Raw genomic sequence first — 18,124 nt, 5'->3', positions numbered from 1 at the left:
ACCGAAAGTAGAGGAGACAGTAATGACTCTAAATTTTTTGGACACCCTACCGGTGGACGCACAACATATTCGGTTGTGGACGCAAAAAGACCCAGTTTTAGCCAAGGTGAAGCATTTACTGCTAACAGGGGAACTGGAAAGACCAGTGGAGCCCCAGATGCACCCATACTGGAGCAGAAGGGACCAAATAACCGTTGAAGACGGTATCCTATTATGGGGAGCCCGGGTAATAGTCCCAGCTCAGGGCCGTCGGGCAATCTTAACTGACTTACATCACGGACACCCAGGGGTGTCTAAAATGAAGATGCTAGCTCGAAGCTACGTTTGGTGGCCAGGATTGGACACAGTCATAGCAGCCTTGGTACGTCAGTGCCAGGAGTGCCAACAGGGGCAAAGTGTGCCACCAGCTGCGCCATTGCACCCGTGTGAATGGCCAGGCAGACCGAGGACCCACCTGCATATTGACCACGCTGGCCCTTTCATGGGCTCAATGTTTTTGGTGACAGTGGACGCCCACTCCAAATGGTTGGACATCCACCGGGTAAACACGGCAAGCACAGCATCGACAATCGAAAAGCTCAGGGCCTCGTTTGCAACACATGGACTTCCGGAGGTATTGGTGTCGGACAACGGAACGGCATTCACAAGTGGGGAATTTGGAAAATTCCATAAAGAAAACTGAGTCCGCCACATCAGGACTGCCCCTTACCATCCAGCGTCCAATGGCCTGGCAGAGAGAACGGTCCAGACACTAAAAGCGGAACTCAAGAAGCAGCTGGCAGCATCAATGGACACAAAGCTCTCCCGCTGGCTGTTTGATTACAGGATCACACCGCATTCCACAACTGGCATACCGCCAGCTGAACTCTTAATGGGAAGGCGGCTGCGAACGAGGCTGAGTCTCCTTTTCCCAAATTTAACGGGAAAAGTGGAAAAACAACAGGAGGCCCAACACAGGGGGCATGATAATAGTCGGCAGCAGAGACATTTCCAGGTGGGGGCACTGGTTTGGGTCAAGAATTATGGGAATGGATCACCGTGGGTCAAAGGCATGGTAGAGTCCCAAACAGGGCCCATATCCTATGATGTTTCGGTAGGAGGTAAGGTGCTGAATAAACACCTAGACCAAATAAGGGCAGCGGAACCACACCTGGAGGCAGGCGAAGCAGGACCGCCTCAAGCTGGGATAGTCCAGACAGAAAGGATACCCACCCCAGCCCCGAGCAATTTCTCCAGACCCCGCCATCCAGTCGTCAGAGTCGGAGATGGACACGTTCGATGAGGCCGCCGCGACACCTCTCCCCGAGGAGGAGAAAGAACAACTTCCAAGGAGGTCGTCAAGAAAAAGACGGGCACCTATAAGGTACACCCCGCCCAAGTCGGAGAACGACCCGGCGGACGACACAGAGGTGACAGACCCGGACATGAGGAGCAGGAAGAAGCTCAGAGGAATGCCAGCTGGCAGGAATTCCTCGGACCTTGGGGGGGGGGGGGGGGGGGGGGGAAGGGTGTAATGACCTCCAATTAGCATTATTGGTTGGCCAATTGGAGTATGAGCTCCCTCAATGATAGCTCAGTGAGGAGGCCCATATAAGCACCTGTGTAGGCTTTGTGCCCCAGTCTTAAGTTGACTGGAATGCTAGCAGCACTGTTTGGAGCTGCTCTTGTATCTAGTGATTGGAAATAAATATTGGTGTGGTGAAGGGACTCCTGCCTCCTGTGGATTATTACAGCTATCGTGCTGCCCTGTCTGTCGCAAGGCTATTCCCCTTTAATTTTGAAAAATGATTTTTCAACTTTGAACTGACTGGAAATCTTGCAATTTGCAATGCGACAGAATTATTTAAAAATGCAAGGTCACCTACAAACTGAGAAGTGGCGTCCCGATCTCCGAGGCCCCCGACGCAGCCCTGGCCCAATTGGCAGCACACAAAAAATACCAGCATGGCACCTTGACAGTGCCAGGCTGACACCCAGGTGGCAGTGCCAGGCTGACACCCAAGTGGCAGTGCCAGGCTGACACCCAAGTGGCAGTGCCAGGCTGACACCCAAGTGGCAGTGCCAGGCTGACACCCAAGTGGCAGTGCCAGGCTGACACCCAAGTGGCAGTGCCAGGCTGACACCCAAGTGGCAGTGTCAGGCTGACACCCAGGTGGCAGTGCCAGGGTTCCTGGGAGGCACCAGCAGTGCCAGGGGACCACCTTGCCCAAAGGCCGGTCATGCACCCGGGGGTCCCCCCCGGTCCCCTGGGAGGGCCCCCGCCCCCTGGGAGGTCTCTGAGGCGAAGGTACCTTGGGAACCTGCACATTAAAGTGAGACTGGCTATCTCGCTCTAATATGTAGCTTTGCTAAAAAGTGACCCTGTCCACAATGGGCGGTATTTACATCGCAACATCTCACGGGATCGCGTTAGATCTCGTGAGGCGTTGAAAGCCAGGTAGATCCCGGGAGCGGCGTCTCCCGGCCTCAGCCACGCAGCGCCGCGGCGCCCTGCTTTTCATGCGCAGCATGGCCATTGGATCGCGCCCTTACTGTCTCTGTACACAAACAGCTCTACTAATGCTTTGCACCCAGGCCCATCAGGCCTTGGTTGAAGCGCAGTTGGTGAGTCAGCAATCCAACGATATGAACAGGGACAGCAGCATTAAGGGGAGCTGCCACGGTATCACTAATTGAATGGAGGAACCGTCTTGGGAAGCTTAATAATAATAATAAGTGTCACAAGTAGGCTTACATTAACACTGCAATGAAGTTACTGTGAAAATCCCCTAGTCACCACATTCCGCTGCCTGTTCGGGTACACAGGAGAATGTAGAATGTCCAATTCACTTAACAAGCACGACTTTCGGGATTAGCCTACGCCTGTTACAATGTTCTTCCAAACTCCAGTGATTTCAGTATCTGTAACCATTCTTATCTAAAACGATGGGGGTCTTCTATACTGCATGACTCTAAATGTTTAGAGCTATTATTGCACTCAGAGCTTACTGACTCAAAGGGCAGCACAAAGAATTAAACTGCTCACCAGTAGAGGGCAGGCCAGTTGTCAAGGGCATGTTAGTGACAAGTATTAGCCTTTTTAGCAATATTGCTCTCAAATAATCCCCAATATCCCAGCGCTGTATTTTTTCTCTGCACTGGTTTCCCTCGTAAACTGATGTATTTAAAAATAATACCCCTTCACTCATTCCAAAAAAATACCTGATCAGAAAATTATTTACACATTGACATGCCCAACATTGGTTTATCAGTATAAATCGTATATATTCATATAAAAGTAAAATTTTTGAGACCAATTTTTTTAGGCTAAAAGTCATCGGGCCGATTTTTACACAGGTAATGTTTTAAAGGGGTTGGTTGACATGTCTACTTCATTTGGGCCCAAGTGGAATCCAAAAGACACCATCACAACGAAATAAAGTAAAAACCAGCAACACTGAAGAACCCATATGAAATGAAATGAAATGAAATGAAAATCGCTTATTGTCACGAGTAGGCTTCAATTAAGTTACTGTGAAAAGCCCCTAGTCGCCACATTCCGGCGCCTGTCCGGGGAGGCTGGTACAGGAATCGAACCATGCTGCTGGCCTGCTTGGTCTGCTTTAAAAACCAGCGATTTAGCCTGGTGAGCTAAACCAGCCCCAGGTAGATAACTAATATTAGTTATCTAACATTTACTCATTTATTTAACAGCACTCCCCATCATTGGCATGTATACATTTTAATGAAATTGAACCATTAACATATCCAGGATTATACTCAGGTTCAGAAATTTGTGGACTTTGATCCCTAAAATACAATGTCAATTTTTACATGAGGTGCATTAAAAAATGTTTTTCAGATCAAGATCATGGGGTTGAGTTTTACAAGAGGATATATAGTACTTTGCGTGGGGTGCAGCAAATTTTAAAATGGTCAGTGCTGTCATGAATAAAAGCTGCTGCCTAATGGAATCATGATGTGGAGATGCTGGGGTTGGACTGGGGTGAGCACAGTAAGAAGTCTTACAACACCAGGTTAAAGTCCAACAGGTTTGTTTCAAATCACTAGCTTTCGGAGCACTGCTCCTTCCTCAGGTGACTGTCACGTTAACACTACAATGAAGTGCATTCAGCTGAGGAAGGAGCAGTGCTCTGAAAGCTAGTGATTTGAAACAAACCTGTTGGACTTTAACCTGGTGTTGTAAGACTTCTTACTGTAATGGAATGCCACAATAAGCAGTTTGCAGCAAGTTTGCTTAAGTATCTCCCTGCATAATAGAAGCACCCCACAGGATGCCAGCACTGGTAGCAGACTCCTTAACATAATGGGAAACACTCAATTTTATTAGTTACACACACACACGTGCTACTTTCGTATTAAGTTTCTCACCCCGAGAAGAGTATAGGATCGCAGCCCTCCTGATCTCTGCAGCAGAAATGCAGAGTATTTACTGAAGCCCCAGTCCCTCGAAGCACAAACTTTGGATCGGGTGGTTGCAGGGCCATAGAGTTGCCACGACAATCTGCAGAAGAGAACATTCAATTATCAATGTAACAGGGGGTTAAAAATTAATCCAGTGTTCCTTAATTCAAATGCACCAGCTATGTCGGTTGCTGCCTTTTCGATACAAAGCAGGTTCTGCTGGCATAATATATGTTTAAAAACCATTAACATCACGACATAGCCCGTGTGTAATTGAGCAGTTAGATACAGTTCTATCTCCATTCACAATTTTCGTTTGGTAAATTTCAGATTTTAACCATGCAATTAAGGAGAATGGCCAAATCATGGCAAGGTAATTTCCTTATATGGCTGTAATGAATGAAATGAAAATCGCTTATTGTCACAAGTAGACTTCAAATGAAGTTACTGTGAAAAGCCCCAAGTCGCCACATTCCGGCGCCTGTTCGGTAAGGCTGGTACGGGATTGGAGGGGGAATGCATCCTCTATTTGTTCAAAATCAGCATACACAGAGCAGGTTATCTTTTACCCTTCAAAGCCGCACCTCACATTTCTCCAGGTTAATTTTATCTAATATCCATCCACGCATTTTACCTGTTAAATTTCCTCCTGAAGTGCCTTGCAGTCATGTTGCACAGTTGACAAACATTTGGGTGACCGGCAAGTTTTAATTTAATATTACGTCCCAAAGCTAGTAAATATTATATGTAAAAAAAAATGGCGTTTGATCTCAGAATTCCAGAGGTGCTAGCCTGTAGATCATGTTACTAATGTAATGTGATTGACAAATTGGAAAGCAATGCAAACAATACTTTTAGAAAATCCACAAACTAAGCAGGGAGAATGGCAGGACACATAACAGCCCTGTATAACCAATAAAATAGGTGACCAAATACAGTAATGATAACTGCAGACACAGCCAAGAGTGCAAAATGAGGGGGTTTAAAGCGAACCAAAAATCTCAGAATGGGAAGAACAAACTACTTCAATTGAAAATAATTGCAGGATGTCAACAGCCCAATAATAGCAGAGACACCTCATGAACAAAGATCTCCAAAGATGAGGGTGGTCTCTCAGAATAATGGGGATTCCCTATACCCCACATCCTCAACCCCCTACCCCCCGCCCCCACCTCCTCAAAATATTGAGAAAATATTTGGCAGGTGGCCTCCTCAGGCCCTACCCAGACCCCGCCTCCTGCAGTTTCCTGTTAACCACTAACTTTTATTCCATACGTATTCAGTTGTGATTTCTGCCTGAAGTGTCATTCCTAAAAACAGGAAATCAGGTGCAAGTCGCACACAACATAACTACTTTGTTTCTCCTCCTTCGGGGCGGTTTGATTTAGCTCCTCAGACCAAGAGTGTAACAACGGCATTAAAAAATGTATTTTCCTCCAAATAAAAAGTCCCATGATATTTTCGAAACCTTCATGAGTTAGCTTCTTCGGGAATGTCAGCAACATCTAGCAGAACTGGATATCCTGTCTTGATTAGAATAGTGCTTGGTTAAGGAGCCCTCGCTTAATTGTGCATTGCTAATCTGTCAGCCACGCAGATTTGTCAGCCCAGCCTCCCTAATTAAGACCAGCGCCAGGATTGCTTCCTAAGTAAACGTCGAGCGATTAAGATGCTTGTTCTCACAGCTATATACTCCTAAATGTTGGGGAGTATATTTTGTGCCAGTTAATTTCTCATTTGAGGGGAGGTTTGGTTAAAAGGCTTTCACTTATCAACAACGGACCAAACACAAGAAATGCTACTTTTATGTTACACAAAGCAATTAATTTCACCTGGTTAACATGGCTAAATAATTATTGCCAAAAAATGTCATGATTAATACGACATCATTAGCAGTCAAGCACCTTTGATATTTATGTATCGCACAGTAACTTGGACATAATATCTAGATCTCAAAACATGGTATCAAAACTTAACACATGGTTTGATATTCAAATATTTTAAACTTTGTACAGCACGAGACGGTTCACAGAAATTGGTCTGCAATATATTGCCTTAATTTGTAAATAAAAACGTTCACTTTTTAAGCTGTAGGTTTACTGTGTGAAGACTACTGAAGTTAATCAGAACCCAGCACCTGTTTCACTTTTTCTTAACTCGTACCGAGGGCCTGCAGGTTACAAAGACGCAAGGAAAGCACATGAAAAAAATCCAACAAAACGTGAGCCACACTATATTCGTATAAAACAATAAGCAGCTTCGGAGTAAATGAGTAATAAATTGAGCCCGGATTCTCATTCATCACAATCCCAAAACTGAAACTGGATCACTTCTGTCATCTAAACTTTAAGACAGCGATAATTTCAGGTTTGGAGGGGGGAGGAATTAATTTAGTTGGAATGAATCAAAGAGATTTTCTTTTTCAATATTCTCATCCCAATCCCATATATTGTAGGATCCCATTCCTCTTTGAAGAAGTAACCAAGAGCCAGCCTTGTAGTCAGCAGAAGCAGATAACACAGGAACTGTAATCTGACTCTAAGCCTTGGATAAAGAAAGTTTGTTTCCTTGTGACCATATGATGGCTTGTCCATCAACACATTCTCACTAATTAGGCCTAATTATCAGCCAAAGCTCGCTTCCCCTTCATGTTATTAAATCAGAAATAATCACATGCCCAGGCTTCTGTCAGCACCTAAGAGACCGGAGACCCCGATTGAATTGAAACCACTATCAAGCCCGGCCTTTGGAAGGACTTGCTTGGCAATTTCTCCAGGCTTCAAAGATCCAGGTCACACAGCCGCATGCCAGCGATGCATTCTCAGAGGTGGATGTGACCATAAGACTGACAGTGACACCCTTGACCCCTACATTATTTCACAAATTACCTCTCCAGAAAGATGCTGATTAGCTATTGTGCGTGAAAATTGGGTAAATGGCACACCAAACCATTAAAACGCACTCGCAGCAAAACATGGCGTAAAGAGTAAAAGAAAAAATGATCACTGTCAGCAGAATGGACTCTGTACAAGTCCCGCATTTTGACAAAGGTCGGATGGACTGATTAGAATCAAACAGCCATGATTGCGTTACGCATGAGCATTTTTAGAGGAATCTGCAAGCCGGGGATTTAGATAAAGTTTGAAAACAGGGATTCTGGTGAAATTTGAGGAAGTTTTCAAAGTCAACACATAAGAATCTTGCCAATTTGACTTCCAGTTCGTAAACGTTTTGACAAGAACTGAGGTTACTCTCAAATACTGATCAATGTCACTTTTATTTTGATTGGACGCAAATGAGACAACAGTACACAAAAAGTTACAAAAGTTACTGTAAAAGCACTTGGGACTTGAAAATAACTAACTTCAGATTGGACCTGTTCCCAGCAATCAATTAATCATCACAGCCAGATAAAACCTGCAATGAATGGGCCTCAATCATTAATCCCTCACCACATATCCTGAGACCACAAGCCAGAAACCAGTGCTCGCACTGAACTGCGAACAAAGGCTGGCCCAAAACAGGACAACTCCACTCCATTATAAAAGTCTGCAAATATCCTCACAGCCTGGAAGGTAGACCTGAAAACATAGCCATTCCACCAACATCAAGCAACACTGAAATTTCTTGCAAATCTCATTGGAATACGCCTGCATTTAAAATCAGACATAAATCAGAAAGAGGAACCGAGGAACACACCAAACTGAGACCAAATATTTCTTGAAAATACGAGTTTTATTGAGTCCCTCGACCAACATCACCAAAACAGATGTTCATTCAACAACTATTCATGCACAGCAAAATCGACAACCATTTAATTCTGAAATTAAAATATTATCGGAACGAGCGATATCAAACTGGGACTTGGATCCGACTTCTGCATGTCCCACTGGTTAAGAAGCAGAATTCACCAGCAGAGGAATTATCTAAACTACCTTTGTAACACCTCCAGTCTACTGTTTGGGTGGTGCTGTTACAGATCTTGCATTAGGAAGCTCATTAGGAATTAGAATAGCTGAATTGTGGCCTGGTAACATATGGGGAAAAATATTGGAGTTACTCCCTAAATAGTAAGGAAATTGATTCCTTAATAAAAGTCGCAAAAATTCATTCTCAGATGTCTAATAAGGGGTCTTGCAAATTGCAGCAGCACGTCATTTCTTTTGCAAAGTGAAGCATCAGCAGGTGCTTTTTACAACAGGGCAATATCTCACGTACAAAACAAAAGGTCCTGGAGCCAAACAAAAGCATGGCAACGTCCCCCCTCCAACTTCTAACAAATACATTATTGGAAATTCTTTGTGAACCATTGTGAAGCCTAAAAGTACTCCAGAAGTAGCATGTGAGAGTTATATTGCACAGATAATGCCCAGAAGCCTGTGCGATTCCTGTATTGAAGGAATGCTATATTGTCCAAGGTGACATCTTTCAGACGCAACCTTAAACGGAACCCCCATCGACCCCCTCGGTTAGCATAAAAGAGCTAATAGCATTATTTCACAGAGTTCGCAAATGTGGCTAATGTAACACCTCTGTTTAAGAAGGGAGGGAGGCAGAAGACACATCACCAAATCCAGAATTGCCTGTTCCCTAGGAGGCTCTGTCACAAGCTCCTCCAAAAAACCATCTCTTCAATATTCCACAAATTACTTTTCTTGGGATCCACTACCAACCTGATTTTCCCAGTCCACCTGCATATTGAAGTCCCCCATGATTATTGTAATATTGCCTTTTTTTACATGCCTTTTCTATCTCTTGATTTATTTTCGGCCCCACATCCTGACTAGTACTGCTAGGGGGCCTGTACCTAACTCCCATCAGGGTCGTTTTACCATTGCGATTCCTCAACTCTACCCACAGAGACTCTATGCCTTCTGATCCTATATCGCTCCTTGCTATCGACTTCATTCTGACTAACAATGCTGCCTCAGATGGTGCTCATGATGTAAAAACCGGTGTCACCTACAGCAGGTACCTGAACCAGCACCATCAACCTCCCATTCCTTACTAACAGATTTTATCAATAAACAAGAAAACAAAATGTTGCAGAACTGCGGTCCTTTAATAAAAACACACCCTGTCATTTCAGCTGGAAAAACTCTCAAGGGTGAGGTATCATACGAATATTTGTTTTTTTAGTTTGGTGCCCTGATATTTTCCTCTGGTAAACCCATGTCGACAGTCAGCATTCATGTTCAAAGCATACATATAGAAAGTGGACATCTTCAATTGTCTGGATTCACAAAACAAAATATTTGTCCATGGCCATATGGGAAATCCTCTTGGGAAGAACTGCACTCCTAAATACTACATAATGTTCTATTTCCCAGCAATGTCATCCGTTCCCTTAAACATGGATAATTAAATCCACTGATACTGTTAAATGTTGGGACTATTTTAAACATTAGGAAAGGAAACATGCTGTTCGCCAGTATCATAGGCGATAGTCAATGCTGCCTCCCTGCATCCTACACTGTCTGGGAAACAAGGTCAGAAACTATAGGTGGGTGGGAACATGCAGTTACGGTTCCATCGGCCCACCCACATTGAATAAAGTAGCACCTGTTAGAGAAACTGAAAATGAACCTTATAAAAAAAATTGGCACACTGGTATTGCAAATATTGATAAATCTAGTGCCAACGGTACAAAATTAAAACTCATCACTGTCTACTGCCCAAAGGCAACAAAATTCAAGATAGGTCTGTACTGCACTTGCTCTGGTGCTACCAGACAACTGGGTTGAGCGACTGCACAAGTGAGTCCAAAAACAAAATGTCACAAGGTTCTCAGAGATTAATGGGATTGTTACAAGTCAATCACGCACCCAAATATGTTTTCTTGTGCCCAAAGCAAAGGAACACTTTCAAAGGGAAGACCAAACTACCCGTGAACTAATATGTGGTATTTCCAATCAGCTCTTCTCCATGAATTACACTTTGCAACTGCCAGAGATTCCCACGTTAATAAACTCCCAATCTCTCTTTCAGACTGCTCATGCTAGGGTAACAGTTACAAGTCAGGTTAATAAAATTAGGAGAAGCAAAAGTTAAACACAGCAGATATATCACTCAGCATTGTTCAAATAACTTAGAAAAAAATTGCAAACAAAGTTCAAGTTTCTCTCAGTTCAAAGCAATATAAGGGGAAGTTTATATTTGCAATAGAACAGTCACAGAGTTTTCCATTACTTTACTGAGCAGTTGTGAGCTAGAAGTAAGGGTTCACCGGTAACCTGGGGGTTACCAATGACCAGAAACTGAACTGGACTAGCCATATAAATACTGTGGCTTCAAGAGCAGTTCAGAGGATAGGAATCCAGCAGTGAGTAACTCACCTTCCGACACCCCAAAGCCTGTCCACCATCTATAAGGCACAAGTCAGGAGTGTTAAGGAATACTCCCCACTTGCCTGGATGAGTGCATTTCCAGCAACACAATATAAGCTCGACACCATCCAGGACAAAGCAACCCGCTTGACTGGCATCCTTTCTCCAAATATTTACTCCCTCCACCACAAAAGCACAGTGGCAACCATGTGTACCATCTACAAAATGCACTGTAAGAACTCACCCTGCGTCCTTAGTCAGCACCTTCCATACCCACAACCACTACCATTTAGAAGGACAAGGGCAGCAGGTACAAGGGAATATCACCACCTGGAAGATCTCCCCCCCCCCAAGCCACTTGGAAATATCTTGCCATTACTTCACTGTTGCTGGGTCAAAATCCTGGATTTACCTTCCTTTTTAAAAAAAATTTAGATTACCCAATTATTTTTTCCAATTAAGGGGCAATTAAAAAATTTTTTTTTTTTTAAAAACAGTACAGCACAGAACAGGCCCTTCGGCCCTCGATGTTGTGCCGAGCCATGATCACCCTACTCAAACCCACGTATACACCCTATACCCGTAACCCAAACAACCCCCCCTTAACCTTACTTTTTAGGACACTACGGGCAATTTAGCATGGCCAATCCACCTAACCCGCACATCTTTGGACTGTGGGAGGAAACCGGAGCACCCGGAGGAAACCCACGCACACACGGGGAGGACGTGCAGACTCCGCACAGACAGTGACCCAGCCGGGAATCGAACCTGGGACCCTGGAGCTGTGAAGCATTTATGCTAATCATTTAGCGTGGCCAATCCACCTACTCTGCACATTTTTGGGTTGTGGGGGCGAAACCCACGCAGACACGGGGAGAATGTGCAAACTCCACACGGACAGTGACCCAGAGCCGGGATCGAACCTGGGACCTCAGCGCCGTGAGGCGGTTGTGCTAACCACTAGGCCACCATGCTGCCCATTGGATTTACCTTCCTAACAGCACTATGGATGCATCCACAACATCTGGACTGCAGCAGTTCAAGGCAGCTTTCTCGAGGGCAATTAGAGATGTGCAATAAATGCTGGCTTAACCAGCAACGCCCACATCCCATGAAGGAATAAAAAAAAGAGATCCTAATTATATATACTGTAATATCCAAATATTAAAATAATGTCCTTAAACCAAATATTAGCTATAATTAACTAGATAATCAGGGGCTGGTTTAGCACACTGGGCTAAATAGCTGGCTTTTAAAGCAGACCAAGGTAGGCTAGCAGCACGGTTCAATTCCAGTACCAGCCTCCCCGAACAGGCGCTGGAATGTGGCGACTAGGGGCTTTTCACATTGTAGCCTACTTGTGACAATAAGCGATTTTCATTTTTCATAATTGTTAATGTTGGAGCTTAAATAGTACTAAGAGTATGGTGGCACAGTGGTTAGCACAGTTGCTACACAGCTCCAGGGTCCCAGGTTTGATTCCCGGCTTGGGTCACTGTCTGTGTGCACTGTCTGCACGTTCTCCCCGTGTCTGCGTGGGTTTCCTCCTGGTGCTCCGGTTTCCACCCACAGTCCAAAGATGTGCAGGTTAGGTGCTTTGGCCATGCTAAATTGTCCTTAGAGTCCAAAAAGGTTAAGTGGGGTTACTGGGTTACAGTGGAGACGTGGGTTTGAGTCGGGTACTCTTTCCAAGGGCCGGTGCAGACTCGATGGGCCGAATGGCCTCCTTCTGCACTGTAAATTCTATGATTCTATGGTTCTATGAGGAGTAGTTTATCCACCTAACAAGTGATTGCATTTCAAAAGTAAGTCTTGAGATTGTGATAACTTATACACAGTTGTGTCATTGGCATTAAAACATCATAAATATGCCCTGGATTGAAATCACTTTGTAAGCAACAATTTCATATATTATATATATATTATACGTACCATATTAATAAGAGCATAAAACATACTGCTCCTTTAAGCAAAACATATTTAATGTTAATAAAGATCTAGTAACTTCATTTTACATACCTATATTATTATTTTTTTCACTCCAAAATATTAATTATATTCTTGTTGGTGGTCAGTTATGATGTGAAGGCAACTTGTACTTCAAATACCCCTAGCAAACAGAAAGTCTTCAGTTAGTTCTCCACAGCAACTAGTATCAACATTAATCTGTGCATTGCAACTTTATCATCAAGTCTATGCAAATGCAAAAAAAATAACTGAACTTGCATTTCTATGGCAATTTGTACGATCCCAGGATTTCCCGACTTGCTTTCCAGCCACAATGAGGTGTTTTTTGGAATGTAATCGCTGTTATAAGATTGGAAACTTGACAGCCATGTGCTACAGCTACACAATGCCTGGGTTACACCTGAAGTACTGCGAACAGTTCTGGCACCACACCTCAGGATAGATTATCTTCGCGGTTTGCAGCATGGGTTTACTAAAATGATACATTAAATATACTCTGCACTAAGTTGACAATGCTTCTAGGTGGTCACTTCTGTCAACATGGTCTCACACCCCAGACAGAAGTTCTATTCAAATAGAGCCAAACCCAGGCGGTCAGACAATAATCTGTGTGTGTTCCTGGGTCTCACTGCCACTGCTGCATCGATGGCCATCCAAAAACACTTCACACTGACCCGGAATTGGCAGTATAACTGCGGTTTTGGTCTCACACGCCGTTGTTAAGAGTTTTATTTCACCACAGATAACTCGCTGAATCTTGATACACAAATAGCAGCGGCGGTTTGGATCTTCCCTGCAAATGGAAATTGATGCAAGATCAATTGTTAATTTGTATTTTTGTTGACCAAAGGCAGGTATATGGAGTTAGGTTCATACCAACCATGATCACACTGAATGACAGGACTAGCTCAAGGGGCCAAGTGGCTGATTCCTCTTACGAATTAATGTTCTTCAACCAAAGTAAATTAATTGAAAATATTAATTCACTTACTTGCTTAATATTTATTTTAATATGCATAAATTTAGGGGTACCCTTCTTCATTGCCTGCTGTCATAATATACACTCTTGTATATAATGAAGTGCAGACAGGCAGTGATTGACACACGGGATGACCAGTAAGCACACAGAACCCAGCAGCCAATCACCAGACAGGACACTACCACTATAAAGCCAGAGGGCACTAGGTTTCCCGCTCTCTCGGGATCCAGCCACTGAGACAGCCATCCGGTGACATGGAAAACATCCAGCCTCCTCCGCAGCTCCGCAGCTCCGGCAACCTCGCCGCCAATTGGAAAATCTTCAAGCAAAAGTTCCTCTTGTACATCGAGGTCTCCGACCTCGAAGCAGCATCGGATGCCAGGAAGATAGCGCAATTTCTCTCCACAGCGGGGGACCACGCCATCCACATCTACAACTCCCTTACGTTCGCTGAAGGTGAAGACAAAACGAAATTCAAAACAGTCCTGCTGAAGTTCGACAGCCACTCCGATATTGAGGTGAGTGAGAGCTTTGAACGGTACGTTTTCCAGCAGAGGCTTCAGGGTAAGGATGAACCTTTTCAGTCCTTTTTGACCCATCTACACATCCTCGCGCAGTCATGTAACAATGACTCGACAACTGATTCCATGATCCGGGATCAGATCATTTTTGGGGTACACTCCGACTCCCTTCGGCTGCAGCTCTTGAAAGTCAAACAGTTGACCCTCCCTGTCGCTATCGAGACGTGCGTTGTCCACGAGCATGCTAAGAATTGTTACTCCCGTATCAGGACAGCAGAGACTGCAAAGCTGGCCTCCCACAAGGCAGAACGGGTGTAGGCCATCGCACAGATGCAGGACCTGAGCATCGAGGAGAGTGGCCGTTTCGCGGGCTTTTCCCGGGTCCCTGTGCATGCGCGCCACGACTGAGTGGACGACGAGGCCGACAACCTGACTGCGCAGGTGCGTACGTCGACTGACCGCACTGCGCATGCGCGATGGCGCACGGAACGCGCTGACGTCGGCGTCATGACGTGTCCAAATTGTGGCTCCACCCACTTAAAGCGGCAATATCCGGCAAAAGGACGCCGGTGTCTACAGTGTGGCAAGCTTGGCACTACGCAGCCCTCTGCAGATCTGCTCCACCGCTCAACAGCCAGCGACCCCAGTTGAGCTGTCCGCTCAATACAACAAGGCATGCCAGATTCCGATCCCGACAGCCCAACAGACCCTGATGCTGAGTGCCTCAAGTTCCCATACTGGGTGGGCATCGTAACGACACATGCGCTGCCTTCCACCACAACGGCGAAACGCCTCTCCATCCTCAGTGTGGATCCCGATGACAAGAGGTGTGCTGTCCTCACAGTTAACATGACTCGCATCCGGTTCAAACTGGACACCGGCGCACCTCATCTCAAAATCCAACCTCGACACCATTTGCTTCAGACCAAGTATTCTTCCACCGGCCTGCCAGCTCCTTGACTACAATGGCAATGCCATAGCTGCCAGTGGCTCGTGTCAACTAGGGATATCCAACAAGGCGATCAAGGCGACGCTGCAGTTTGAAATCGTCGGGCCTGACAGAGCATCCCTGCTCGGTGCTCGAGCCTGCAAGCTCCTGCACCTGGTTCAGCGCGTCCACACCATGTCATCATCACCGGCGACGGCCTCGCCTGAGGGAAACTTGCAAGCCGACATAGATGACATCATCACGCAGTACCACAGTGTATTCGATGGGATGGGCATGCTCCCATACCGATATAAAATCCTGTTCAAGCCGAACGCCACCCCTGTAATTCATGCACCACGGCGGGTGCTGGCTCCCCTCAAGGATCGTCTGAAGAAGCAATTACAGGACCTCCCAAGACCAGGGCATCATATCGAAGGTCACAGAGCCCACAGACTGGGTAAGCTCCATGGTCTGCATAAAGAAGCCGTCAGGGGAGCTTTGCATTTGCATTGTCCCGAAGGATCTAAACCGCAACATCATGCGGGAGGATTACCCAATCCCGAAACGTGAAGAATTGATCAGTGAGATGGCTCATGCCAAATTCTTTACTAAGCTGGATGCCGCCAAGGGTTTTTGGCAAATACACTGGACGCGTCCAGTCTCAAACTGTGCACGTTCAACACCCCGTTCGTTCGCTACTGCTACAACCGGATGCCCTCTGGCATCATCTCTGCCTCCGAAGTATTTCACCACATCATGGAGCAGATGATGGAGGGCATCGAGGGGGTGCGAGTGTACGTTGACGACGTAATTATCTGGTCCACAACGCCCCAGGAACACATCGCTCACCTCAAGAAGGTATTCCAAAGAATACCAGCTCAATACCAAGTGCTCATTTGGTCAATAGGATAGCAAATTCCTCGGTGACCACATTTCGCAGCAGGGCGTGCGGCCAGATGCCGACAAGGTCGCGGCGATCAACGCCATGAAGATCCCGGAGGACAAGAAGGCAGTCCTCCGCTTTCTCGGGATGGTCAACTTCCTCAGGAAATTCATTCCCAGTGTGGCATCCCACACCACGGCCCTCCGCCATCTCGTCAAGAAGTCGACGGAATTCCAGTGGCTGCCCACGCATGAAGAGGAATGGCGTGAGCTGAAATCAAAGCTCACTACTGCCCCAGTTCTAGCGTTCTTCAACTCAGCCAAGGAAACCAAGTTATCAACTGATGCAAGCCAGGACGGCATTGGGGCGGTGCTCCTTCAGCGGGATGACTCCTCGTCCTGGGCTCCAGTGGCGTATGCCTCCAGGGCCATGACGCCCACTGAGCAACGGTACGCTCAGATTGAGAAGGAGTGAAAGGGATAGTCAAGTTTCACGACTATGTTTACGGCCTGCCAAAATTCACGGTAGAAACGGACCACAGGCCTCTAGTCCACATAATCCAGAAGGATTTAAATAACATGATGTCTCGGTTACAGCAAATTCTTCTTAACTACGCCGCTACGACTTCAAACTGGTCTACACGCCAGGCAAAGAGCTGATCGTTGCAGATGCTGTATCCAGGTCCATTACCACACCGTGTGAACAAAGTGACTTCATCTGCCACATAGAAGCGCAAGTGCAGTTGTGTGCCACCAATCTTCCGGCCTCTGACGAACGGGTGGTCCAAATTCATGAGGAAACGGCCAAGGATCTTCTGCTGCAGCGTGTGATGCAGCACCTTACCAGTGGCTGGCAGAAAGGATAATGTTCCCAGTTCTATAACGTAAAGGACGACCTGACGGTGGTGGAAGGCATCCTTCTGAAACTCAACAAGATCGTAATTCCTCAGAGCATGTGGGCGATGGTGCTGGGCCAACTCCATGAGGGTCACCTTGGGGTCGAGAAATGCCGACGCAGAGCTCGGGAGGCGGTCTATTGGCTGGGCATCAGCCAGGACATTGCCAATACAGTCAGAAGTTTCAGCCAGCTCAACCCAAAGAAACATTGCAGCAGCACAAGATCGTGACCTCTCTGTGGTCCAAAGTCGGTGTAGACCTTTTCCACGCCAAGGGGCGTGACTACGTACTCCTGGTCGACTACTTCTCCAGTTACCCAGAAGTGGTGAAACTGTCCGACCTCACGTCGAAGGTGGTAATCAAAGTCTGCAAAGAAACATTCGCCAGGCATGGGATACCGGTAATGAGCGACAACGGTCCTTGCTTTTACAGCCAAGAATGGTCTGATTTTGCACAGTCCTACAACTTCCGTCACGTAATCATCAGTCCCCACTACCCGCAATCAAATGGGAAGGCCGAGAAAGGGGTCCATATTGTAAAGCGGTTGCTGTGCAAAGCTGCAGACTCAGGCTCCGACTTCAACCTGGCACTGCTGGCATACAGGGCAACCCCACTGTCCACTGGGTTGTCTCCAGCGCAGATGCTCATGAATCGCACTCTGAGGACCACAGTTCCAGCCATCCATATTCCAGACCTTGACCACCTTACGGTCTTACAGAAAATGCAGCAGTCATGGGCCCAACAGAAAGCCACATACGATGCTCATGCCGCAGATCTACCCGAGCTGGCCCCTACTGATCATGTTCGTGTCCAGTTGCCTGAGGGCGGCTGGTCAGCCACAGCTGTTGTGATCAAACAAGTGCCCCCAAGATCGTTCCTTGTCCGCATAGCTGATGGCTCCCTGCTGTGGTGCAAAAGACGGGCACTGCGAAGAGTTCCACGCCCGCTACCTGGCCGAAGTGCCCCGTCGCCTACGATGCTTCCTCCGGACGTACCCTACCATGAGGCCACCAATCTACCAGCAATCCTGCCGGCCCCCGCGACCACCGCGATGGCAGCAATCCCGCCCATCCAAGTGCAGGCGGCTCCTGATCCACCTCTGCGACGATCAACAAGAATCCGTCGCCCACCACAAAGACTAAATCTATAGACTGAACTCTTGTACATTGTGTGACTTCATCGATTTAACCTCTGAAAATATTGTTTCATTTGCCATGTA

General features: G+C 46.3%; 1 protein-coding gene across 2 annotated transcripts in view; it reads right to left on the bottom strand.

The window, feature by feature from the left end:
• Positions 1 to 18,124, bottom strand: part of gnb1l (guanine nucleotide binding protein (G protein), beta polypeptide 1-like) — a 52,904-nt gene that overhangs the window by 30,993 nt on the left and 3,787 nt on the right. Inside the window, exons 2-3 of one of the 2 annotated variants that reach the window (XM_038809552.1) lie at positions 12,750 to 12,840; positions 4,372 to 4,504 (exon numbers count right to left, since the gene is read on the bottom strand). In XM_038809552.1, coding sequence (XP_038665480.1) covers positions 4,372 to 4,487 — 116 coding nt within the window. In that variant the 5' untranslated portion in view covers positions 4,488 to 4,504; positions 12,750 to 12,840. The remainder of the gene's footprint in view (positions 1 to 4,371; positions 4,505 to 12,749; positions 12,841 to 18,124) is intronic. The other variant, XM_038809645.1, reaches the window with a different exon arrangement.

The sequence above is a fragment of the Scyliorhinus canicula genome, chromosome 1 (genome assembly GCF_902713615.1).
Source record: "Scyliorhinus canicula chromosome 1, sScyCan1.1, whole genome shotgun sequence".
NCBI classification, from domain to species: Eukaryota; Metazoa; Chordata; class Chondrichthyes; order Carcharhiniformes; family Scyliorhinidae; genus Scyliorhinus; species Scyliorhinus canicula.
The sequence above is the reverse complement of the archived record's forward strand: the minus strand, read 5'-3'. Positions and strand labels throughout refer to the sequence as shown.